The sequence below is a fragment of the Micropterus salmoides genome, unplaced genomic scaffold, assembly GCF_014851395.1.
Source record: "Micropterus salmoides isolate LMB-PRFRI ecotype aquatic unplaced genomic scaffold, ASM1485139v1 Ms_hic_scaffold_1071, whole genome shotgun sequence".
Taxonomy (NCBI): domain Eukaryota; kingdom Metazoa; phylum Chordata; class Actinopteri; order Centrarchiformes; family Centrarchidae; genus Micropterus; species Micropterus salmoides.
In genome coordinates, this window is record NW_024040121.1 from 1 (window position 1) to 27383 (window position 27383).

Here is a 27383-nt window from a genome sequence, read left to right on the forward strand (position 1 = left end):
TTAATCAGATTTCACTCAGCGGCCGTCGCTGTGTAGAAGAGCTGTAGACCTATAACACTGGCTACCAGGACTTGTGTTTGAGGGAAAAATTCAGACATGCCGTCAATAAACTCACTCGCACTCCGCTGCCATGATGCTGTTTCTGTGCGAGCCGCTAGTAGCTGTCTGCTCCTGCCCACCGCCGCGGCCGAAAGTATTACGTAACCGCGTAACTACGCAACCACAAACTGACCACGTTACGTCTGCTTCCTGCTTCGCCTTTTATTTATTTTCACAAATACAATAATCGTTTCACAAACCTGAAATGATGTTTTAAATAAAATTTAGCCTCTCAGAAATGATCTAGATTTGACAGCTCTAGGCATAATTGTTTTTGTTTGGACTTGGTTTAATGTGGTCGACATGCTAAAAAAACAAACATAAATAATCCTTCTTTGTATTTTCACAAATAGAATAAAGGTTTAACAAATCTGAAATTTTGCTTCTCTGTGGAAACAGGTTCCAATTTGGGTGCGGGAATCAGATAACATCACCACTTTTAAGGCTAGACTTGAGACTTTTCTGTTTAATAAAGCTTTTAGTAGGACAGGGTTGAGCAAACTATAAATTATTATTAAATTTTATCGTTTTATTTAGTTGATTTTATTCTCATTGTATTTTATTATGTGTTTTGTTACATGCATTCTGTATTTTATGGTTAATTTCAATGTATTTTGTAAAGTGTATTGGGACCATGTCTTTTGGTGATTTTGCACTTTAAATAAAACCTGACCTGACTTGACATTCTGGTCCATATGTGACAGCTCTAGGCATAGTGCTTCATGATCTGGACCTGGTTTAATGTGGTCTAGAAAATAACATATAAAGCACACTTTTTTTTTTTTGCATTTTCACAAATAGAATAAAGGTTTCACAAATCTGAAATGATGATTTAAAAAAACTTTAGCCTCTTTGTAATATCTAGTCCAGTTTGAGAGCTCTAGGAATAGTGGTTTTTGATCTGGACCTGGTTTAAGTTGGTCTACATGCAAAAGAAGAACAACATATAATTCATCCTTTTATGCATTTTTACAAGCAGAATAAAGGTTTCACAAATCTGAAATGATGATTTAAAGGAACTTTAAGCTTCTCTGGGACATTCTAGTCCATATGTGACAGCTACGCATAGCGGGTTTTGATCTGAACCTGGTTTAATGTGGTCTACATGATAAAAAAACAACAAATCATCCTTTTTTGCATTTTCACAAATAGAATAAAGGTTTCACAAATCTGAAATGATGATTTAAAGAAACTTTAGCCTCTCTGTAATATCTAGTCCAGTTTGACAGCTCTAGGAATAGTGGTTTTTGATCTGGACCTGGTTTTAAGAACAACAACATATAATTCATCCTTTTATGCATTTTTACAAGCAGAATAAAGGTTTCACAAATCTGAAATGATATTTTAAAGAAACTTTAGCCTCTCTGTATTAATCTAATTAATCTAGTCTGGATTTGACAGCTCTAGGTAGTGGTTTTTGATCTGTTTCACTGTAGAGGGCAGAGTTGGCCACAGTTTGCCGGAAACTCATTGTAAAAAGTCGACGAAGAAGAAGACCCGCGATACACAAGCAAGAACCCGCAATGTTATTTCAAAGTAACAACAGAATGTTTTTACTGATATGAACAGTTTTTATACATTAATATAAACGCATCTAAGACATAATGCGTAACGTTACTTGCACATAGACGCGTGTGATGTTATAACACGGCAGAAACAATCAGAGATTTAAATGTTTAATTCACACAAGCTAACGTTAGTTCGTCATTTGTGAGGAAAGTCTTAAAAAATGGAGGAGATGGTGATGGACTCGGAGTCAGCAGAAACATCGGGACCTGCATCACAACTAGGGGTATCCGATGCTTGGGAGACTGTCACTGCTGCTTTGGTAAGTAGGCTCTATCAGTGGACTCAAGACGCGAACATGGAGTGAAGCGAATGCGCCGAATTCCATTCAAATATTTTATGATTTTATGTTTTCTTGCTTGTAGCAATGGTTCATACCCAGTTGGACATGATGTAGGACAGCGAAAGAATTAGTAGGGGTATTCGGTTAAATTCGGCATACATATAACGCTGTCTTCGACTTATTTTTATCTGTCTGTGTTCTACTCTGTTAGCTAACTTAGCTGTTAGCTAACAATTCATTCAAGTTGTCAGTCTCCTCCTGATAAACTTATACTGTACAATACTGTATTCAAGACCAGTAGACTTGAATAAAAGAGTCCAAGACCAAGGACAGTTCAGTCTGAGTCAGTCCAGGTCTGGAGTTAAAGTCAACTCTAATCCATCCCTGGCAAACGCACTTTGAAAAGTGTCACCAACCATTTTCTATCCTGTGTGCATTTTTTTGGTAATCCAGGCTTGTAGAACAGAGACCAGCTGTGGAGAATTAAAAGTAACTATAAAGGGGCCTCTGTTGAGAACTGAAGACCACATTTCAATATATCTTTTGAGTACTGACTGAGTTGTCTGTCAGGAAACTAGTTCAAGTTCAATCTTTATTGTCCCACAAGGGGAAATTTGATTTGCTATAGGGTTAAAACAAACCTACATGAGGCATAAACAAAGACAAGGACAGCCGTTATATACAACCTCTTTTGTTCGTCTAAAAGTACTCAAAGAGTTAAAAGGTAGCCTCAACAATCTATCGTTTTTGAGCAGCAGCTCAAGCTCAGTGCAAATTTAGGGCATTAATTTCCGTGGGTGTAAAGGAACATTTGTATCTGTTTTTATTTTATTTTTCTGAGTACTGACTGAGTTGTCTGACAGGAAACTACGCAAAATCAGATCAACCAATATTGTCTTATTGTAGACTTATAGATACTGATGTAAGAAACAAGACATAAATCTAGAAATAGTGTCTACATTAAATTTTTTGTCCACCAACCCAAGCGCTGACAAGCTTTTTTAGTTTTAAGTGTCCTGCTTTTCTTCTGAAGATGTCTCCTGGCTGCTCGGTGACGGAGCAGGACCTCTCTCTGAATCATTGGCCCTGCTGTGCAGTCAGGGTCTGGGCCGGCTGCTGGGTAGCTGGCTGCTGGAGACTCTACAGATGCGTTTGTCCTCCTCTGTGGTTCCCGAGTTCTGGTCCGGACTCAAACAGCCGGAGAACGAGCTGGAGGAGAGAGGCAGGGCCTGGGTTCTCCTCACCGCCTTCCAGACTCTGTTGGGCCGGCTGGAACCTTTCCTGGGCAAGTAGAGAAAAAATGTTATGCGTCGCTAAGTTCACTGCTGGTTTTCTTTGTTTACATCAACAATATTCAAACACCCCCTCTTCCTCTTCTTAGGTGGTTTGGAGAGGCTGGGGACGTGGCAAGACGAGGGCCGTGGCAGTCTCTGTGGCCCGGGGCCAAAGGGCCTCCAGGAGCGGGCCTTCACCATCATCAGGGCCCTCCTCCTCTTCTCCCCCTCCCCTGTTCTCCAAGAGCGAGTGCTGGAGTTTTACAGCAGGACCTTCTCTGTCTATATGAACCAGGTGGGGGAGGCAGAAGACGGGGCCGAGGTTCCAGACGGCCCGGAGAGAGGGGTCTGTCGGGGATGCGGGGTCCCGACACAGCAGTGCTGGTGTCAGGAGGCCCTGGAGCAACTGCAGGAGTTTAGCCACATACTGTGAGTGAACAGTGAAAATAACATCCTGCTGACCATTTTCAAACTGTTTCCACACACCCGTTAGTAATCTTTTTAATTTATAACTTATCCAATATCTATAATGGGGTGCTATTCGTCTTTTGTCAATACCCTCTGCTGCACTAATCCATACTTTTATATTAACAGTTGATCAAATAACTTATGTGTAATAAAAGTGGGTTAGTCAGAGCGATGAACCCACAAAGATTTATCACTAACTGCAGTTTCCCCTCAGAGTTTTAGCCTCTTTTAGACCTTCGGTTTGGTTTTGCCGCAACATTTACTGTCTGGTTCATCTCAGTGTTGCAGGCCAGCTGCAGAAAAGCTCTGATAAACCAACTGATAAACACTGTACACGACCTGCTCAGCACGTCAGCAGGCGATGAAAGTGGCGCATTTAGCAGCTAAAGAGCCAGATACATATTTCTGGCAGGAGTGGAGACCAAAACCAGAGATCTGAATTAGATTAAACAAGCTTTAAAATTAACTGTGAGAATAGCAACCACAAGGTTACATAAAACCAAAACAGACAGCTGCATGTTGCAATAACATTCAGATTACTATAAGAATAAAATTACACTTACATAACAAAGGAGTCGAATTAGCTAAAATCAGAGTAAGCTATATGAACAGAAAAGTGATTTAATAAACTATCCATGAAAATATTGAATTTAATTTGATAGTAGACAACATTATTTGGTTATTTAAGGTCACCCAGTTTGAACCAGTTTGCATTTATATTTTTACATGTAACATCTTACACTCAGAGTGTTTCCTCTCCTTAAACCAAACAAAATAACAATAAATGGAGTAATAAATATTTCTCCAGTGTGTGTCTCACAGCATGATCTCTTTCTGGAGCTCCTTCCAGAAACTATTAAACCCATCAGAGAGCCTCACTGCATGCCTCAAATACTCCCTAAAAAGTTTCATATCGTATACGATGATTTATATGTTGTTGGTTTTTTGCATGTAGACCAACTTAAACCAGGTCCAAATCAAAAACCACTATTCCTAGAGCTGTCAAACTGGACTAGGTTATTACAGAGAGGCTAAAGTTTCTTTAAATCATCATTTCAGATTTGTGAAACCTTAATTCTATTTGTGAAAATACAAAAGATTTTTTTATCGTTGTAGACCATATTGTTTTATTGCCCAGCACTAGGTACATGTTATGTATGTACTTCATATGAGGATGACTGGTTGAAGGTTATTTTTCATTTTTATGCGGTTGTAGTTCCAAACTACAGTTGCTGGAGTGGGTCAGCTCCGAGGCCGTCACCTCCATCCTCCACAGGCTCATCGAGCAGCGAATGGAGCAGCACTGCAGGGGAGAATACGAACGCTCTTTCCTGCTGGAGTTCCAGAAGGTAAAACATCCGTCCGTCTGTCCGTGATCACAAAACGCTTAACTGCGTGGCGTCTTTGTTATTTTAAGCACGTTGCGTTTCTTGTGAGCAGTGGCTGGAGCTGGTGCTGGGCTGGCTGAGCAAAGTGTTTGCAAGCGAAGCGGACGGAGACGGTCTGGTATCTGCTCCCGGTGTTCCCAGCGTCCAGACGGGCCACGCCACCAGCTCCGTCCTGAAGCAGTGGAGATGCCACATGCACCAGTTCTTCTGCAGGATCTACGTCAACATGAGGATCGAGGAGCTCTTCAGTATTATCAGAGGTGAGAGAGAAGACGGCGTGTCCTGAAGATTTTGTCTTCAAGTAAAATGCCTAAATTTTGGAAGGAGTATATTTTCACATTTGACAGTGCTAGGCTAGAAGTTTCCATCTGCTTCTAGTCTTTGTGCTAAGCTAGGCTAAATACGTCCTGCACAGAGATGAGCCTGCAGGCGGGTGACTTGTCCACCCAAAATCATGTAACTGTAGTTGAGTTAAGAGCAGAAATGCTATTGGCTGCCTGATTTTCATGGGATTATTTTCACGTTTCACCTCTCTCTCAGATTTCCCAGAATCTAAAGCTGCCATTGAAGATCTGAAGTTTTGTCTGGAAAGAACCAACCAGAGACAGCAGCTCCTCACCTCACTCAAATCTGCTTTTGAGAGCCGTCTGCTGCATCCAGGTGAGTCGGCCGCCGGGGGCCGAGGACAGCGCAGCATTTGTTTAAGTAGTAACACAGCACAGCAAGATGTTGAATTGAGATTTAATTATCCTCAGTATTTGTCGTACCGTCCACTTTCAGGAGTTCACACGTCTGACATCCTCACGGTTTACATCTCCGCCATCAAGGCCCTCAGAGAGCTGGACCCATCCATGGTCATCCTGCAGGTTGCCTGCCAACCAATCCGCAAGTACCTGAGGTGAGTCAACATATACTTAATACTGTATATACTTGTTTTTTAAAACATTATTTTCAATATACCGTAAAAATTCAAATAACAGCCAAGGTGAGTTTAATCTCTGAACTCACCTGTATTTGGGACAGGCCTTTAATTCATTTCACACAAAACTCTTTGCTCAGCAAAGATGTGAAATTGGCTGCTATCAAATTGTTAATTTTAATTAGCAGGAATATTACTTAATAAAAAGGAGGCTACCGAGTCACAACTTCTTTTTCATCTCTCGTTTAATGTCTCATGCCAGTAAATCTGAATGAATTATACTTTGGTTCTCATCGTTCTCGTAAAATAAACTATTATACAGCAATATGTAATATATACTAACGACTGAATCTGACTTATCTTGTAAGCGTGATCTAAGCATCTTAGATGCATTTCAAGCAGGCGACCTGGTGGGCTTTCAGAGGTTTTATGCATCCATATGAACTTCTATAAAAAGCAGAGCAGGCTTCTAATCGAGCCCTGCGTTTATTTGTCAAACCTGTAGCCACAACAGGCCGCTGGTGGGACTTAGCTTTTAATTGAACTTTTACAGTAGGATAACGTTTCTATAATCCTGCTTGATATGAAGTCTAAATGTTTTCTTGCTGATATCTCTGAGTTGTTTGTAGTTTGACATCAGTTGGTAACAAACTTTATTTAAACAAAGATTATGGAGCACTTAACGGCACAAATGAATGAAAAATAAAATATGCAGCTTGAAACTTGACAACGAAGAGAGTCGATAAAAACAAAACGGATAAAATAAGGAAGCTGCTACTTTTTATAACCATTATTTTAATCACTACTAGAGTTGAGTTTTGTTGAAGCTTCTGTGGTGTGTTTAAGGACTCGGGAGGACACAGTGAGGCAGATTGTAGCCGGCTTGACAGGAGACGCTGAGGGCTGCACAGACTTGGCCTCCGAGCTGTCCAGAGGAGACCCGGTGACTCTGGAGATGCAGGACAGCGACGAAGAAGGCAACGACCCAGAGGACTGGACTCCAGACCCCACCGACGCCGTCCCCGGTCAGTAAACATATGACTTGTTATTGCTACAGCCTATATTCATGATCCGCTGTTTGGGTTTGTGTTTTACTGAGAGTCTGGTGTTTTTTTCCAGATAAGATGGGCTCGAAGCGTCGATCGTCGGACATCATCAGCCTGCTGGTCAGTATCTACGGCAGCAAGGACATCTTCATAGATGAATACAGAGCCGTGCTGGCCGACAGACTGTTGCACCAACTCAACTACAACACTGCCAGGTACAAAAGGTTCAGGGTTTCTTTTCTATACTCTCCATGCATATAATCAAATACACAAAGAGACACCATAGAGAGTCATGGAGCAGAGCAGGCCGGTTTCCTCAGCTGTTCAGGGTTGGAGCATTTTCATCTCCTGCACCTTCACGAAGCCGAACCAACAAGACAATGTGGTAGAAAATGCTGACAAATTGAAGAAAGTAAAATATACGCAAGTCTACAGTCACAGAGAATTCAAATAAGAGTCCCTGTAAGAAACATCTAATCAGATTCTGGTGCTGCGTTCACGTTATGTTGGGAGAGATAGTAAATATTCCCATGTTTAGGACTTTCCCAGCTGTACGACTACAGAGTTGGTCATGTGACTATTCTGTGCACTAACAGTACTGCGCCCTAACCATTAAATTTGGGTTTAATTGCCTTGAATGCAGAACTTTAGCTGACGTGAGACATCCGTGTTTTTTTTTGCATTCATTTTAGGCCACTGTCTTAAAGAGATGGTATTATGCTTTTTGCCTTTTTCCCTCTACCTTACCTTTTTTGTGCATTTAACAGGTTGGTTTAACAGTGAAAAAGCCCAAAGCTCAGTTAAAACTTTATGGATGAAAGATACTTTTGTTACAGATTAATAACTCACCACTCTGGAACTCTCGCTCCAGTCCATGTTGCCAAGCTGGTCGGCAACATGTAGCTGAATTGAAGCTGTTTACCGGCTTCTCGCTGACCTGCCCTTCTCTGCTTCTGATTGGCTAGTAGTCCGTAACTAGGAACTGCGCATGTGCAACTGCCAACAAAGATCATTTAGAGACAAGATGTATCACTCCATAGCTAAAACGAAGCCTTCAACAGGGTGAAAAGAGGAGCTGCAGCAACGTGCAGTCTGACAAAAATGTAAACCTGTTCTGGTTCAGCCCCTAAATAAGATTTTGAACCTGGAAATGAGCAGAATACCACCTCTTTCAAAAAAAAAAGTAAATTGCCCAGAGAGTTGGGAGACTTACCTGCCCGATGGGCTGCTGACTGTCCAAGAATCATCAACATCCACAAGGTCCAAACAGTTCACAGGTATATTAAACAAGCATCCAACAGCAATAAAGTCCATAAAATGCAATAAACAAGGTGAACTGGAGTCACCAAAACTTAGGCTTTCCCCTATCACCCCCCCCCTTTCTCCTCCAAGCTAACTGGTGATCAGGTGATATCCCAAATTGCTACCACCACCAAGTGACCCAACAACCGTAGGCAACCAAAAAGGAGTGAACAACATTGCCCATACTGACTCCTACAGTGATTATGACTTGAATGTCTATCAAAGTACTTACAATGTGTAAACGGGTAATTAAAATAACTCAACTAACTAAGTAAAAGCTGTATAATGGTGAGTTGAGCTTTATATTTTGTGTCTGATTGTGGTCACCTATGCTGTGTCCAAAATGTCATCGTCTGACGTTCTGTCCTCCGTTGTGTGTTTGCAGGGAGATTCGTAACGTGGAGCTGCTGAAGCTCAGGTTTGGGGAGTCTCACATGCATTACTGCGAGGTCATGCTGAAGGTAAACACCGTCTGACACGATGTCACATTAGTCCCCATGAAAGGCCGATGCAGTGGTGCACTGTCGCCTCACAGCAAGAAGGTCGTGGATTCAAACCCCAGTTCCCCTGGTATTTCTTTGTGGCGTTTGCGTGTTCTCCCCGTGTCCGGATTCCTCCCACCATCCAAAGACATGCAGCCTAGGTTAATTGGTGTCTCCAAAATTGTCCTTAGGTGTGGATGTGAGTGTGAGTGGTTGTTTGTCTATGTGTACCCCGCCTTTCGCCCAATGTAAGCTGGGATTGGCTCCAGGTTGACGATGGATGGACAGTCCCCGTGAAACAGTTCAGTTCAGACATATTAAATGTCTGGGAAATTGTGACCCAAGCATTGATCGGTTAATCTAAAAAATAGTAAAACAAGGCAAGTTTAAAAGAATCATAGGTTTGGGGTCCCCTGCTGGAGCCCCCGCGACCCGACCCTGGATAAGTGGTTGAAGATGGATGGAAGTTTATTAGTAAAGCACATTTAAAATGCTTTACATAAAACATAAAAGGCATTGACAAATGAATGAATTAGTCTTTGTTCCAGATGCATGGGACACAGATGGGACACAAAAACTGAACACTGCTTCTCTATTTTAGTTGAGTTTAGCTAGATTAATGCCCTACTCACACATTCCTTCCTTCCGCCTCCTGTCCAGGACATGGCGGACTCTCGGAGGATCAACAGTAACATCCGCGAGGAGGAATCGAGGCTGAGCGAGGAGGAGCAGCCGCCGCTGTCGCTGTCGTCCATCATCCTGTCCTCTGAGTTCTGGCCTCCGCTGAAGGAGGAGAAGCTGGAACTCCCTCCGCTCGTCTGCCAGGCGATGGAGGCCTACACGCACCGCTACGAGAAGCTCAAGGTGGAGCTCACCTGCTGCTTAACACCAATCTGTTGGTTTTGTTTGGAGGGCACGGTTGCACCAGGGAGGGCATGTTTTAGATTTTTTGGTTTAGAATTGCGATCGCTTTTTAGTCAATTGCTGAAATTAAGTTTTTTTTTAAATGTATTTATTTATTTCGTTCATGCCGTTTTACAACATTTTGTTCGGCTTTCTTTTTTCAGACCAACAATAAACACATATATTTTTATTTTTTTTCCATGAACGAAAAAAAAAAAGGAACAGGAAGAAGAAAAATCTTGTAGTACCTGTCGCTTTTTGTGCACATCAAAAGAAACAGAAAAACAGCTGCTTTATGAATGGATCAGCCCCAGTCCATTCCCAATCACCATACATTTTCAGTAATACCTATCTTTACACTTAATTATCATCATTTTTAAATCTTTTTTTTTCTTCTGCCTATTTATCATAATTTTTCTTGCAACATTCCTGTATTTTTTTTCTTATACAAATTCTTAAATTTACAAACACTTTTGCAGCACTTCAGTTCATAGTCCAAGGTGTTCCACAGTTTAACTCACATCTGTTTTTGAGTAGTACGTTCAAAAAGAGTTTTAAAATAATATTGCATGAAGATGCAGCAAATTAATCAGTCAACATGTCATCACCTTTTATTTTGTGTTATAGGTATTAGGGGTGGGGTAAAAAAAATCAGTGCACGATAGAATTGCAATATTTTTCATGGCAATACTGCAATACTGTGATTTTTGCTCCTGAGTGATGGTTGAAGAAACCAGATTGTTAATTGTGGTCAGAACAAACACTTGATGCAGTGGATTAATTAACAAATCTGAGGCAGAGCATTCAAAACATTTGATAAATTCTTTTTCAACAAATATGCACAACTAAAATTAAGTAAAATCGTATTTCATTCCCTTTTCCTCCACTTTAGTGCTTATTTAAATTAATTAATTAACATTTGTTATATTGTTATTTTGTCCATATAACTATAGTTATTTATTTATTGCTCAGCCCCAACGCCAATCAATCTTTTATTATATAAATTGCACATGAGGGAAATAAAATAAATAGCTTTTTCAGTCAGCGTGCAGGAGGAAGTGAGTAAAATAAAGATGGCGGCATCAGAGAAAGAAATCAGGAAGGCACCGTCCGCATTTAAATCAAATGCTAGACGGATTTTTTAAGGAGGAGGGCACAATGGAGAAAGATAGTGTTGTATGAAAGTAAATAACTGAGAAGATGATGGTAACGCAAATGTTAAGTCAGCTCCAGTGAAAGTGAGACAATCAAACAGAGCAATTTATCTTTTTAGATAAAACAGATTTTGACAAAGTTTTTCTTTGTAGACATAATGTGAAGTTGGAAAAAAAGGTAAAACCGCATATTGCAGAAAATCGCAATAATGCATTGCATCGTGATAACATCGTATCGTAAAGCCTCTGATGATTCCCTGCGTTAACAGTTGCAGTGCATTCAAGGGCTCTACGACAGCTGAGGTTTTAGAGTTGACGGCAACATTTTAAATGTAAGAAACAACTAGTCGCACATCGGATTGTTTTCAGTTTACGTGTTTGCTAATTTCTTGTTATCTGGATTAAATTTTGAGACAACCACAGGGCAGCTCATGAATGCAACTCTTCCTTCTGTAGTAAATATTGTCCTTGAAATCTTTATTATTTTTCCTTATTTGTACTTTTATTTCCAAAAACCTCACACCCCGCTGTCTGACTCGTCTTATGTATAGTAGGGATGCACCGAATATTCAGCCACCGAAATTAATCAGACGAAAATAGCACTAAAAGCACTTTCGGTGTTCGGTCTAATAAGTCAAAAGACCGCATAAATTTTACTGACCAATTACATCAACATGTCGGCAGTGTGGAAGCATTTTAAAGTGTCCTCCTGAATTGTCTCCCAGCACATCCACTCCATCTGTGGCTGACTTCTTAGAAAAGGTCTGACCCGCTTTGAGTGTTTCTGTCACTTGTTTATGAGAAGGCCATTAAGCTAGCCGCACCTAAATTTGGAGTGCACACGTATTCAAACCTTTATGGTAAATCCACTGAAACGGACCAGTTCGAGCTGACAGGCAGGTTAGAGACTTTATCCTGTCAGTTTGTCTCTTTACAAAGACAAGTGTTGCAGTATGAGAGTCCTGCCTGAAGAGAGGCTGTGAAGTCTTCATGTTACGCCGTACGAGAACCACATACAACAGTATTTATCAAACTGGGTCCGACTTGATGAATTTAGCGCGAGGATACACATGTGACAACGTCCGGTTTTCAAAATAAGGTTTCTACTCAGGATGGAAATAAGATTAATTGGATTATATTCACAGAAAGTATAAAACATATTACATGTGTCCATTAAAAGTAAATGGACTCATGTAATTTACTTTACCGGACACTGAGTAAAAAGCACATTTTGACTATTTAATTTATGCAATGGTAAAAAATAAAAATGTATAAAAATTTACCTGTTTGGTAGTAGGCAAATATTTTCATTATATTCAGTTTCGGCTTTGGGCCAAAAATATTCATTTCAGTGCATCCGTAGCGTAAAGCTTATTTGTTTCGGTACATTATTATTATTATTATTATTTATTTTTCATTATTTCAGACATCACAAAACACCCGTTCCTGTGCTGGTCTGGATTAAAACATTTTGCATATCACATCTCCCCAGTCTTTTCTATCAGCCGGCAAAAAACTTTACACGTGTCATCGCTGATTTGTGTCTGTAAATATAACGTCTAAACAGTTTGACGGGTGCGAGCGAAGCTTTTGTGTGTGAACAGATGTTAACAGCAGCTTGTCTTCTCTGTTTCAGGCCATGAGGACGCTGAGCTGGAAGCCCCACCTGGGCTCAGTCACTCTGGACGTGGAGCTGGAGGACCGCACCCTCACCAATCTCACCGTCTCGCCCATCCACGCGGCCATCATCCTGCACTTCCAGGAAAAAAGTACAGTCTTTTAAGTTCATGTTATGGTTTGTTTTCCTGCAGATATTCTATGTTTAAACTTAACATTTTGGCTAATCCCTGCTGTTTAACCTCTGTGGGGTCGTTATCAAAGTGATGGACACTAGGGCTGTACATAACGATTATTTTTCAAGTCAATTAATCTAACAATTATAAATAAATAAAATATAAATAAATATCAAAAACATGTCTAATCAATCATCCTGATGAAGCACATTAGAATAATGACAATGAATAAAATTTAATAAACAGAAAATATGAAACGGCTGAACGTTAGATGACACACGTTGTAACATTACGTTACCATGACAGCAGCGGGCAGAAATTACTTTTAACATGAAGGCGAGAAAGAACGGACTACCTGTCCTCGTGCTCATAATGTGCCGCGCTTGTGTGGAGACGGAAAGTAACCCACGATTTGCGGTGGTGCCGTCAGAGCGCCGGGATACTTTCGCTTCACGTGTTCATGGACAGCAGCTGTGCTGCAGTGAAGCGGTTTCCAGGTCACAGAGCTCACGGAGCAGCACGTTGTCGAGTGTCTGTCTAAAATCAAACTTTAGACGGTCAAAGGCGAGGTCCTGTAGCTGGAGCTTGTCCGGGGGAATCCCTGATAACACCGGACGCAGCGACGCTTTGACCAACGTAATGCAATGAGTCGACATATTTACGTAATCTATTACGTCGACGAATCGCCCCAGCCCTAATGGTCACCGCCGGGTTCATTAGTGCTCCTGGCTGCTGTAACGACCGCCGTTAGAGTCACCCAAGGTCAAGTCTGAACGATCGTAGCTGGCATTTGTGACATGAGGCCAAATGTTGTACCCTGTTGAGAGGTGGTTCCTCTACTCTGGTGTACTTTCAAACCAGCTGTCCATCCTGACCTGAGGAGTTCGGTCACAAACGTTTGTACAGTATGAAAGACTGAATGCGGCATATTGGCTAAGATAAAAAAAAGGAAAACTAAACAAAACAAAGGAATTTTACTTGTCAAAGAGTAGCTGCTGGCAGGTTTGAAGAGAAAACACGATCGAGTTGACAGGCAAATGGCCACATCAGAGCTGGACAGCACTGATCTGACTGGTAGCCTTTTTGTTCAGGTTCATGGACGCTGGAGGAGCTGAGCGGGAAGCTGGGCGCCCCGAAGGAGCTGGTGCACAGGAAGCTGGCTCTGTGGCAGCAGCACGGCGTGCTGAGGGAGGAGGCGGGAGGGCGCTACTACGTGGTGGAGACGGGCTCGTCCAAAGAGAAGCTGGAGAGAGGCGTGATGCTGATCGACAGCGACGAGGAGAGGGACTCCAACACCACCACCCAGTCTGAGCAGAGGGAGGAGAAGCTGCAGGTGCCCAAAACAAACACACACAAACAAACACATCGCAACACAGTAAACAAGATGAAACGTGACCACCTGAGGAAGCATCTTAAAACATAATCCTTCATCTCTGCAGTTGTTCTGGGCCTACATCCAGGCCATGCTCACCAACCTGGACAGCATGACGCTGGAGCGCATCCACTCCATGCTCCGGATGTTCGTCGCCACAGGACCCGTCGTCACGGAGATGGATGTGAACGAGCTGGAGGCCTTCCTGCAGAGGAAGGTCAGGGAGCATCAGCTGATCTTCTCCACAGGCGTCTACAGACTCCCCAAATCCAACTGACGGAGGAGCGTGAGAGCGAACACAAGGGAGGACACGCTGAGGTGTGACGCTGCATTCATGTACTGTGGGAAATCCTGTTCTCCTCCGCTTTTGGGAAAGAATCCTACTAGAAAGGCTAATTGTTGTTTTGCAGACTGACCCCGTTTTTCAGATTAATTTGGACGTCACACACAAGTAAGTATCAGTAGCTGAAAGAAGGGGATAACTCTGATGTAACACTGATGAATTATAAATATAAAAGCTCTTTAAAGTCCTGTGTGCGTTTGTCTGAACTGAATCAACCGAATCAACACAGCATTTTTCCTGACATGTGACAAGTTTATCTGCCGTCTGAAACACAGAACACTTTCCTTTCAACAAGTTCAATTTCCCTATTTCTTCCCCAACACTGTTGCATTCTTCCTGCAACATTTGGATTCTTGCAATATGAAGAGCCTCCTGATAGTGTGTGTATGTGTGTCGATGCCGAACTCAATGTGGAATTTGGGGACTCTAGTGGGCATTGCAACACATTCAGGGTTCCGTATATTTAAATACAATATATGTGTATTACAGTAAAACTTTAAGTAAAAGTCTAGTACCAGTTAGACGCCTGTCCCTTACACTGGTGTGGCTGCACATTTAGACAAATAAACCCGTCTCAATTAGAAGCCTGGTCTGGGTTTTATATAAGTTCTTTGGATGTATAAAACCTTTAAGTTAAAGCCCACCGGGTCTGTTTGAGCTAGGCTTAGTTTTACTGCTTAAATGTTTAAACCTTTGTCAAAATGGACCACAGGGTGAGCTCACCGATTTAAGCAAATAAAAGCCCGGGCTATTAACTGGAGTTTTACGGTAAGTTATATTTCAGCACTTCAGCAGTACCATAAAACTCTGATTTGATTGTGCAGCAGTAAAGAAACAAGCTTAAGCTCACTTAAGTTTAAGACAGCTGACAGAGGAGAAATCAAGTTATTACTTTAGCAAAGCAGCTTCAGCTCTTAGTGCTCTTATTTTGGTATCAGGTCGATCCTCTTCGTAAGTAAACCTCCGACTTTGACGTTATTCCACCTGAAGCTCAGGCCTGTTGGAGGAAATATGTTGCAAACAATCACTCTGGATTTATTGCTTTATTTGGATTTGGACACATTTTGCTAGGCAACAGAGATTTACATAAAAAAAAAAACAACCTACTAAAGACGTTTGGGCTTTTACTGCGTCGAGGTTACACACTTACTGTAGTCTTGGATTACTTGCCTCATTTGAACTGAAATAAGGCATACAGACGTCACTCATCACACCTGTTAGTGTGTCGAGATTACAACTTAGTAACAAACGGTTCCCTTTCAGTGGTAAAATACTTTTACTGTATTAAGAAAACCAACGGAACAACTACAACATCGGCACAGAACAGTGGTTTACTAGTGGACAGTTAAAGGATCATCTCAGTGTTTCAGTATGTTTTAGCTCATTCATCACAATCACATACACTTTATATCACACCGCCCCACTTTAAAGCAGATTGTATTAACCCTTACAGTTATTTCTATTTCTATCAGTAAAATCAACTTGCAGAGATTTTAAAAAGGTAACTAAGTTATGTTGCATCATGTCTGCTCTGACTTTTTCCAGATATGTTTCTTGTTTGTGGAAATGAAGCGCAGGCTTTTCACTTTTAGCAGAACGGTGCGATGGATTGTCTCGAGCCACATGTCAACGTCTTCAGCGGGAACTGGCTGGATGGGACGAAAAGCACATTTCCAAGAAGACAGCTGAAAGTTGTGCAAAAAATGTGAAGTTTGTCCTGAAAGATTAAGAGACGCTCTAAATTTATGGCATCGGCCCAATAAATTTTATGATTTTAAGAAAGGTTGGAGGTCGCCAAAACTATCAGGACACGCATAAATATCCACACATTTCATGTCAGGCTGGAGAGGAACTTGTGGAAACTGAAATGTTTTGATCCAAACATGTCTTTGGGTTTTGGACTGTTGATCAAACAAACAAGACGTGACGGCATCGACTTGGCTTCTTGGAAACTGTGACAAGTTTTTTTCTTATGTTTTACAGACAATTACAGATTAATAAATGTTTAATCCTGAAAGTATTAGATTAATAGATAATAGAAAACAAAGTTCTTTATGGACCCTTAGAGTAGATATTTGGGCTGGACGGTCGTGAAGTGTATGTGAATGTGCTTTAATTTCACAACAACTTGCCTGATAGATTTGTTGTATTTTCCTCATGTTGGCACTAATAAAAAGGTCAAGGGTCACTGAAGATATTGGGGTTCATCCTCTAGCTACAGAGATGTCTTGGAAGGACGACAAACAATGTCCGTCTGAAGAATCACACCACGCTTTGAATGTGATTTATAGTAAATGGACAAAAGAAAATCCAAATCACCAGAATGATCCTTTAACTCGTGTATCCTCCCGGCTGCTACACGCCGTCAGTGCTCGCAGACTGTAAATCCCTCTGCCTCAGTTCCATTCACAACCGGCCCAGTTACGCAGACGGACCTGAAGCCTGTTGTGTCGTAACTTGGCATAGTAAAGAGTTTCAAACATTCTTATCTGCATCTCCTAAGGCACGGTTTTCCCAATCTTGTTTCAATGCTTTTTGTTTGTGCAAGCGATGAGCGATAAGTGGTTTTGTCCGTCCGTCCGTCTCTTCTCAACAGCATTTCTTCCCTCTCTTCCTGCGGTCTCGGTCCCTGTGGGCGTTGATGTTGACGGTGTCCTTCTCCCGCTCTCGTTCCCTCTCGGCTCGGTTCTGGCTCTGCTTCTTGGCCCGGAGCACCATGAGTGTGAAGGCCATGAACATCTGCGCAGAGTAGAGCAAACAACGATGAGACTTCAGAGTCATTAGTCAGAACAATAATCTGCGACTCTTGTGAATAATTGATGACTCGCTTGAGCAGGGCCGTGCGATGTGACGACATCTATCGTTTAAAATTATGCTTTATTGTTTATTCCGTTGTGTCGCGAATTCAAACACTTTAGGAGGGGACGACGCTTTGCGCTTTACTTAAACTTAAAACGTCCAACTTAAAACTAACTTCACTGCAGTCTGTTCTTCCACACATGCCGGTGTTGCAGGGAAGAAATCTGCATTTAGAATAAACAAACAACAAATGTGTAAGTTGATACTGAACAGGAGGACCTTACACTGCAAAAACTAAAATCTTAGTAAGATTAATTATCTTAATTGAAGGCAAAATATGCTTGTTTTTTGTCTTACCAGGCGGCTTTTATGTTAGAGAATTTCACTTGTTTCTGTTGGCAGATAATTTTGCTTATTTTAAGTAATATTTCCCTCATTTTGATGCTTTTCCCCTTGTTTTTGAGAGCTCAGTTTTTGCAGTGTACAAGTAAAATCGGAGGTCGTACCGAAGAGAAACGTCTGCTGTGAGTATCGCAGTCTGGAGATGCTGTGCTGCTCTGGGACCTTCTCGTCCGCCCTCATCTTGGCTTGTTAGTAGCGACAGTTTGCTAACCCACAACCGAGCTAACAAGTTATATTACTTGCTGTTTCGTTGCATTGTATTTGATATGTTATTGGATTTATCCAGAATCGCTTACCCCACCTTTAAGATGCAGAGAAAAGTAAAAAAAAAAAAAGTTCTCTATCTTGATGTGTATCGTTATCGGAAGTTGAAATGACCTAGATTTTAGTCACATCGCACGGCCCTACGCTTGAGTCATTTTTTAAAGTTAAAATGCCACCAATTCACTAGTTGTGACATATTATGGAGTATTTGCCATTTTTAAAAAAGTTTTCAATAAAAAGTAAAGTGAAAAGTTTGGAGGTTTGAATTGTTGGTCACACAAAACAAGGCATCTGAATATGACAACATTAGCAGAAGTCAGTAACATTACCAGCAAACGATGAAAACATTGATTTAAAGTTACCTCTTCTACGTTTATGTTCTCTTTGGCACTGGTCTCGAACACCCGAACCCCCATCGACTCCCCAAAACGCACAGCGTCCTGAGTATCCACCTGTTTCCTGGCAGGGTCGTCATTTTTGTTTCCCACTGAGAGAGTGAGCGGGGAAAAAACATATTTTTCTTTATCTACTGTTTCAGGACCGGTACAATTTCAAGAAAAGACTAAAACCAACAATGAATTTACCCTCCTAGTAAGTATTTACTTTAACGCTTTGGTGCTACAGACCTCCACTCCAAAAAGTGTTTACACTACAGTTTTATACATGAGCACTAAGATTTCTTCCATGTAAATAAACAGGTTGAATCACACAAGAAGCCCCTATTTTCCCTCAGCAGAAACATTTCCAGGAACTTTATTTATATTTCAACTACACAAACCTTGTTTTAGTTTTGGTTCCTGGATCTTAAAAAGTCCCTGTTCCCCGTTAGCAGAACAGTGAGACTGTACAACCGCTAACTTTAACAAAACTCCACCACAAGATGAAATCATGCTTCTTCTAACATCACGTTTAGTTGGTCAGACGATGCAAAAGCTATTTATTGATATTCCCAAAGTTATGGTCTTGAAATAAAATCCCTATTTCTCAATGACCGGGACAAGACCGAGTCCGAGACGACACCAAGACCATCAAAAAGGGGTCTTAAGTACTACAACACTACTATACATGTTGCTGATGTTGTTTTTAATTCTTATTATTGCAGACCTGGAATTTCAGGAATTTGAAACTATTTATTTTTCACAGTTACTACATGCAAATATATCCAACAAATTAAGCATAATGAAGCAAATTGCTGCATTAAGACTCATTCTTGTTACATATATTTAGTACAGTCAATAAAGTGAATTCTATTCTACAATAAAAAGATAAATATTCCAAGATAAAAGTTCATAAGTTTATGTCACGCTCCCTGTTGTTAGTGTGTTCTTACAAGTGACATGGTGCTTTCTGAGTGAGACGAGCTTATTTTGAAGTGTTCGAGGATTCAAGGTAATTTAATTGTCATGTTACCGCAGGGTTTGGAAAAATAAATTCCTTCTGCTACAATACACAGTGGATATACAATACAATCATAAGAAAGCTAAACAGAAATGAACTGTATTACATGAAACTGTGCTGAAGATGGAGTTTTATATGAAGAGTTTTGAAAAAGCGGCTTCGGTTTTCACTTGACTCACCCAGGATCTTGCAGACGCTGTCGCAGTTCTGGGAGATTTCATTTAACCACCTCTTAACATTCACAAACGACTCTGGGTTTGTCACGTCGTAAACAATGATGACACCGTGGGTGTTTCTGTAGTACCTGGAGAAAGGAGGATGAAACGGGATAAGGTGAGCGGCGCACCACCAGCCAGAGTGAAAGGTCGAGAACATATCTGTGTGGCGATTATTACGTTGATGTGATGGTTCTGAATCTCTCCTGCCCCGCCGTGTCCCAGATCTGCAGCTTAACCCGCTCTCCATCGATGTCTACTGTTCGGATCTTAAAGTCGACGCCGATGGTGGTGATGTAGCTGCCTGCAGGACCGGCGAACCATCAAACATCAGAATTATCTGTGTGCAGGCGTCGACCCGTGGCTCGCGACAACGACAGCAGATACAAGTTTCTACATCTACATCAGATCAAAATCCTGACAGACGGATGCCATCTTGGGAATTTTTTGTTGTTTTTGGTACAACTTGGTTTTCATGTTTGTCATTTCGATCAGATGATCTCACAGACGGTAAACAACCACCCGTTTTATTTGTTTTGGATGACAAAACAAGAGACCATTAAAAGTTATACCCAGACTGTCTGTTGTCAACTTTAACGGTTTACATTTTGAACCTACATTTTCACATGGCAAACACACATACAGTCACTTTGACTTCCACTAAAGACACAGACGTTCAAAGACACTGTGGGATGTGCTTAAAATCAAACCGCAGATCTTAGCAAAGGCAATACCAAGGTAAAATGTTCCTAACTAACCTTCACGTTCAAAACATTCACTTCAGGATAAACAAAGATTTATAATAAGTTGATTTTGTATTTAAATTACCTGGACTGTGTAAGTATCTCCATATTAAAAATGTTTGATTTAATTCATTTTGAATAATTATTCAATTCAATATTTATTTTGTTGAGAGATTTTGCTTAATTTTACTTGTGCATATTTATTGATAAACGATTTTATCATAATAGATTTGAATGTTCTGCCTCAGATTTGTGAAATGATCCACTGTTTGGCATCAAGTGTTTGTTCTGACCATAAAGAAAGGTTTAAAAATCACCCTTTAAACTTGAAAGAAATAATGATTTGACATTTATTTTGACAATTATCAATAGATATTATTATTACTACTACTACTTCCCAGTGTAGCGTGTCCACTCACCTTCAACTAAAGCAATGAGCCACGATAACTGAGAGCACCTGAGTGGTATGCAGGGCTTTTATGTTGAAGTAGCACGAAGTGTGCAAAGTTTTCTAGATGAAGCGATTACGTCTCAGTTATTTAATCCCCCAGACTTTTTTAATACCACCCAGGAGGAAATTTAATGCCAATTTCACTAACGTATAATGGAAAATCTGTATGAATTTTAATCCAGAGAAAATAATTATTTCCAAAGTTACATGAATTTAATAAAACATTTTATTATAATACTCACGTTCACATTTAGTACACTCTGTCTTTTTGGGGTGTGTTTGTACTGTGATAACAGTGTGGAGACGTAGGGGTTCAGATTAGGGGTGTGACGATACACAATATTTGGTTCACCAGAACAAGAGAAGAAGATATTTTAACACTATTTTGATGAAATATTCAATGCTGAAATATATAAATTGGGGATCTGGGGGACATCTGGACATTTTCTGCAGCAATTTATGGCAGAATTGTCAATTCAAACAGATTATAATGCAGTAATCAGCAGATGGTTTTTAAGCTTAAGTTACTTGTTTTGGACGATGCACATTTGTTTCTTCTATATTTACATTGCATTGCGTGTTTTCTCATTGTGCAAATACACCTTTCTCAAAGCATTTTGATTTGTTTTTGTAACAGCCAAACACCGACGTAAACAGTAACGTTAGTGTACCGCCGTCCAACATCCACGTCACACCAAAAACTAGTAAATTGTAAAGTCACACACACAAAAATGTTTATTTATGACGTAACAACATTTATTTAATCCTATGAAAGGACAAGAAAAACTTTAAGACCCTTTGTAAACTAAATGTAGGGCCTTGTTTTTAGAATAGGAAACTGAAGACTTTGTTTATACCCTGGTTATTCAAACCAAAAGCTTCCACCTTCCACTATGTCCCCCAAACGTTTGCCTCCCTCTGTAGCTCCTGACATGTTGGGACAGCTCAGCTTAACCCTGAAGGAGATGACTTGACTTGATAAAATGTTTTTACCTCTCTGCCTAAAAGTGGAGCCTAATGTGCGTCACTGAGGACTGGTTTCTACCCGGGGACGCCTTGATAAAGACGAGCCTCAAGTATTGAAGCGTTTGACTTGCAGCAAAAGTGCGGTAACTCACCAGAGAAGGAGTTGTCTGCAAAGCGGAGCAGGAGGCTGCTTTTCCCCACATCTGAGAAAGAAACAGATCAGAGGGACGAGATTAGTAACTCGCTTTGAGGAAATAAATGTGACCAATCGGGAAGAGACGAGACAGTTATGTGTAGGTAAGACGAGAGCACGACCGCCGCCTTCCAGCCGTGTCATATATCTATGGAGGGGCAGGGTGACAAAAGCGAAACAAAGCAAGAAACGAGGGCAGAGGTTGAACTCACACTGGAAATAAATGAACTGTGTGACTAACAAGAGACTATTATTCCCTAAATAAAGATTTCCCTGAGAGAACCAGTGGCAACTTGTTCTGAAACAGACTTGATTAACAAAATGAAGGAGCAGCATGCTGGGAAATAACAGTACCTCTCTCAACTATCACAACATTTTACATATCTGTGTAACCGAAGAGGAAAATAAAAAGTATAAAACTGCAGTAAATCGATGATTCCAGCTTCTTAAATGTGACTATTTCCTGGTGTCTTTCCTCCTCTGTGGCAGCAAAATGAATATCTTGGGGTTTGTGGACAAAACAAGACATTCGAGAACGTCATCTTGGGCTTTGGGAAACACTGATCAACATTTTTCGCCCTTTTCTGGACCAAACAACTAATCGATTACTCGAGAAAATAATCTACAATAACCGTTAGTTACAGCACTACCACCCTACTACAGGCAGAAAACTGGTCCTGCCAACTCAGTCAAACAGAAGTGGAATTATTTCAAATATTCTTCAAGGAAACATGGCAAAACTGTTCCACGTAAAGCCTGATGATGAAAGCACAAGGAATTCACCTTGAACACAAACAAACAAGTGAAGAGTAAAACAAGGCTGTGATCAGGGTTGAGTAATGAGAACCAGTTCTGTACTGGAGCCACTTCCAAATGTAAGAAAACTGTAAACTTGTTGGGAAAATAAAGAACAAAGCTTCCTGAAGCCGTCTCTTCAGAGGTGTTTCCACACTGTACGCTGGTTCTTACAACACACAGTGTTTACAATATGGTGGGCTGGACGGTTAAGCTAAACTGAAATCAAATCACTGTACAGAAATAATTTGCTGAGGACTTCGGCAGCAGGTCTAAAAATACAGCTGAGGCTCCTTTTATCTACAACATGTTACTGGCTGAGAGAACATGTATATTAGATTGTACTCTGCAGTAATAATGGAGTATGTGTGACTTGTCTTTGTTTTAATATTGAGATTATACATCTCTAAAATATATAATGTGTCTCTCTGTGTTCATTTTGTTTGTATCTGGCATGGAGAACATTTAATATAATCATAGGGTGTTGTTTAATATGTGATGTACTGTTGTGAATTGTGTCAACTGTACTGCTTTTAATTGATAGTTTTGTCCTGTATTGTTTGTGTCTTCCTGCGCAGGGACTACAGATGGTGGTGGGGGGGGGGGTTTATGTGAAACCAAGGAGGAGTATTAAGTGAAAGTAAAAGTTAAATAGAGTATTTTCACAGTAAACAGTGGATGTGTGCGTGGTAAGTTGTGTAAAATATCTGTTGTATCGTTTCTGTTTATGTTCAAACTCATTTTGTATAACTCATTCAATGCAACCAGTTTCTTGTAGGTAATATTTAATCTGCATAAAATAAAACGCATGTTCGCCACAGCAGACCTAATTTTCTTGCACCACTACGCGTTGGAGACGACTTCAGACTCCCTCAAATGGCCTTTTTTTTGTAGTTCGATCGCCTCTGCAGTTGTTTTGTGTCTTGTTCAACTTCCAGACGCGTGAGACCATCATGCCCTTAATAATGTTTTTTTTTTTTTTTTAAAACTACTTTCCCAGTGTTACAAGCCGATTAATAAATGTACATGTTGGAGGGGGGGATGCATATATGAGCTTTCCCAACTGACTACCACTGACTTAAGCTATGTTTTCACCAGCAGGTTGCCTTTTAACACCATCTGTCACTTCCTGAGACTCCATAAAACAACAATGCTTTGACTTCACATGAATCTTAAATGAATCAAAAATGTACTAACTGGAGTCTCCAATGATGAGCAGCTTAAAGAGATGATTGTAGTCTTTCCCCGCCATTTGGACGGCGTCTTACTGAATTCCCAAAGTACAGGTGATATTCCTTATCTCCCCCAGTGTTTGTGTTTTCCTCCACCTCTCAATGCTACGAGCTCAGAGCAGCAGCAGCAGCAGAAGAAGAGTTTGTCCAAAGATCACAGGCACTCCCGTGACAGTAAGAGGACATTTCCAGGTGAATTTCTGCACTTTTTTAAGTTTCAGTTCAAATGCTCACAGGTTTTTCTCTTAAGTTTCAAAGTGAAACCACAGCAGCCAGCGGGGAAATGATTCCCATATGTCTTCACCTTTATTTCCAGATCCACCCAGTGACGCTCCTGAAGGGGACTTCCAACATTCACTTATTGATTTTTTTTGTAAAGTCACTGCTCTGTCAGTGCAGCAATGTGGACACTCCCTCCTTTCTCCTTTTGGATGCAGTCCAACATCGAATGCAATGTCTTCACATTGAGACACTGAACGTCACACGTCTAAAGGCTCTGTGATGAGAGGGATTCGGCTTTTTGCGGTTTTTGACGACTTGATCGTGAATTCAGTTATTTCCCAGGGTTACTCCACCGCTCACTCATCAACTCTATCCCTTTTTTTAAAAAGAAAAAAGAAGAAGCAAGAAACTGAGACGTTCCTCTTTTTTTTTGTTGCTGCGCTTCAGTAGGAGCTTCAGCCGCTGAGTTTCCTTTAAATTGTGATCCCTTAAATTTCACTTCAGTTGTTCAGTCTGGTGGTTGGATGAAAAGTAAACCGTTCCCTGTTTCATTACACGAGGAGGGCTCTCGCTTCTTGCTTCTTCAGCTCAGGTTTAAAAGGTGCTGAACAAAGACAGAGAAACAACAACAAAAAAAAGAGGTTAGACAGAAATCACTTCAAATCATGCAGCTTACACCACTGTGACTGTCAGATAATTTCTTGATTGCTGTGTGAGCACAGTGTGTCACTCCTTACCTCCCTCCCTGCTACTCAAACAACAGCTGACTCACTATATATATATCTTCACCATCCTGCTTTATCCTCCCCCTTCCAAGTCCTAAACCTTAGCTGGGTTAGCTGGGCATCAACAGCAGCAGCTGGAAGTCACAGCCTTTCCCCGACTGGCACGAAGCTAAATGGGGAAGTAAACCAGTGGAGTCTGGCTGGCTAACACTGGGACCGTTTTCCATGAAAACAGGAAAGGCTGCCGCTGCCTTTGAAAGTAATGATTGGGACTTTACTAATGCGAGCTAATCCAGCTCCTAACACTTATCTTCTGCGTGCAAAGGCAGGCACAACCATCGCCGTTTTGGAAAACCTGAAAGTTAATGATTATTTGCACATCAGCAAAGGTAAACACCATGTACAAGACAATTCAAGATCTTGTTGAGTCTTGTATCGGGCGTTGTTAAATTCGGCTTAGTTTAAGTCCCCCAAACTAAATTTATAATAAAATATCACATTTGACAGACAGATTTCGTCTGCTGTGTGTGTGAGAGGTTCAACAAATCATTCACTACAAGTTTAATTTAGTGCATATTTGTATATCTATAGCAGACGAATTAAAGTGCAATAGCGACCGTTTGAGGAAAAAGTTCTTAATTCATTTAATATCGGGTAGGAACACTTGGCGACAGAGAAGCACATTTGTTTTGCCAACATTTTGAACGTAGTTTGGCGTCACATTCCTACGAACGCAAGACGGCATTAATCCGTCGCTACTGGTTTACCAGCACCACGGGTTCAACGGGAGATCGACATTAAATTGATGTCTACAAAAGGAGCAGCTGCAATGAGGCTAACCTTTATTAGTCTGGTTATAGATGAGCAGTTCACGCAACGAGGTTTGCGTTTGACACTGACGAACAACTCACCTTGTCCGACACGTTCTAGGTTTACGGGGACGTTGCGCCAAACCTCCACCGAAAATCTCTTACTTTTCGGATATTAACTGTAATAACTGTACGCTTCGTCTTTAAATTGTTATTTTGGACATGTGGACAACGACATAAAAGGGCGTTCTTCAATTCGGCACACACTTGCGGGATCGTCTGGCCGCAGAACTGCAGTTTATTTCAACTGCAACGTAAGGTTTCGCTTCTATAATAACACGCGTTGGTGGTGGTGTGAAAACAGCGAAATAAGTAAAATGTTTTGTAAGTGAAACGCTGTCTACTTCAACCGAAGTAGCAAAGCGAACATAACAAATGGTTAAAATGTGAATTCATGTGTGATAATACGCGTACCGCTGCTAGGAAGCGAGACAACTGTTAAACTTCCAGATTTTTGTATCCAGTCTGGAATGACGGGCCTGGACCCCGGCCTGCCTGCCTGCCTCCACACCAAGACGTCAGAAAACTTCTCACTCCTTAAACAAACTTTGAAGCAGACATTTATAAAACACCTACTTTGCCCATGTTGTTGTTGTTGTTCTGTCTGTGGATCATGTTTACAGATCCGCGGTGGAAGTTGTTGGGTTTTTTCTTTGTTGTGTGTGTGTCCCCGTCCCGGTGGAGTCCGCTAGATCACCGCTCCGGTCGGAACGTCTCCCCGCCGACCACACCTGACTGTCTGCAGCTGATGACCCACTCTCATCATCTGATGCTGCCTTCGCGTCATGTGGGAAAAACCTACACCGTATAAACGCTGTGCAGGGTTGCACCACTAGGTTGTTTCGTTTTTAGAAACCTTATTTGGTTCATGTAAGGTTACGCAAACAGTAAGGATAACGCCAAACAAAAGGCAACATGGTTTACATCTAATCAGAAATTATTTTTTATAGTGTCGACAAATGTTGTGAATCAGAAAGAGCTTTATTGACAAGTTAGGGCTTGACAATAAAACAATAATAATTATGATAAAAATTTCCTCAATAACCATATACAAAGTTTGATTTAGTTCATTTGAATCACGAATACATTTTTTTTACTTATTTTGTTGTTTTGATTAAAAAAAATAAAGATTTTACTTTCTTTGCTCATGCATATTTCATACTTGACATTAGGGCTGGGCATTAAAACACTAATGATTGTTCTCTTGACATAGTTTTCCTCAAAAACAATATAACAAATGTTCATTTAATTAGTTTGAATCACAAACAAATTAATATTTAATTTGAGGAACGGGGACTGAAAAAAGTTTTTACTTAATATTACTCATTTATTACTGATTTTTATCTTAAAAGGTTTGAATGTTCTGCCTCAAATTTGTTAAGTGATCCACTGTTTTCCATCAAGTGTTTGTTTTGACCATAAAGAAAAGTTTAAAAACCACAATTAACCATCTGGTTTCTTCAACTTTCACTCAGAAGCAAAAATCAGCCTTTCAACTGGAAAGAAATAATGATTTGACATTTATTGTGATAATTATCAATATTGAATTATATGAAATTGTTTATCCTGATAGGATTTTTGGCCATATCAACCAGCCCTATTGCCATGTAGTATTTTACAAAGATGAGGAATTTGCTCTGGTGATTAGGTGCCAGACATAAACAAACAGTTGACATCAGTAAGTGTAAAAATATATATAAATATTAAATAAACAGAT

At 40.6% G+C, this 27383-nt stretch overlaps 2 protein-coding genes across 2 annotated transcripts; one reads left to right on the top strand and one right to left on the bottom strand.

The window, feature by feature from the left end:
- Positions 1-1579: 1579 nt before the first annotated feature.
- On the top strand, positions 1580-14580 carry LOC119896806 (anaphase-promoting complex subunit 2-like). Its single transcript, XM_038710246.1, is given in 15 exon segments — positions 1580-1927; positions 2982-3014; positions 3017-3233; positions 3330-3651; positions 4907-5039; positions 5131-5338; positions 5619-5738; positions 5859-5976; positions 6844-7022; positions 7117-7258; positions 8731-8806; positions 9488-9691; positions 12521-12653; positions 13769-14010; positions 14117-14580. Coding segments are annotated over 15 exon segments (2436 nt in total). The 5' UTR covers positions 1580-1828; the 3' UTR covers positions 14327-14580.
- An 836-nt stretch (positions 14581-15416) lies between these two features.
- LOC119896807 (ras-related protein Rab-35-like) lies at positions 15417-26425 on the bottom strand. Its single transcript, XM_038710247.1, has 7 exons — positions 26243-26425; positions 23816-24676; positions 21783-21833; positions 19651-19774; positions 19435-19559; positions 18220-18344; positions 15417-17131 (listed from the first exon to the last, which is right to left on the bottom strand). The coding sequence occupies exons 2-7, from the start codon at positions 23868-23870 to the stop codon at positions 16982-16984; spliced, it is 630 nt and encodes a 209-aa protein (XP_038566175.1). The 5' UTR covers positions 23871-24676; positions 26243-26425; the 3' UTR covers positions 15417-16981.
- Between the last annotated feature and the right edge of the window lie 958 nt (positions 26426-27383).

Excerpts from the sequence above, each read along its gene's own strand:
- LOC119896807 (XM_038710247.1), bottom strand. The coding sequence starts at position 23,870 with ATGGCGGGGAAAGACTACAATCATCTCTTTAAGCTGCTCATCATTGGA. Across the intron at positions 19,560-19,650 it reads TTCAGAACCATCACATCAAC|GTACTACAGAAACACCCACG; the intron begins GTAATAATCGCC and ends TCCTTTCTCCAG. Across the intron at positions 18,345-19,434 it reads CAGCGTCTGCAAGATCCTGG|TGGGAAACAAAAATGACGAC; the intron begins GTGAGTCAAGTG and ends TCACTCTCTCAG.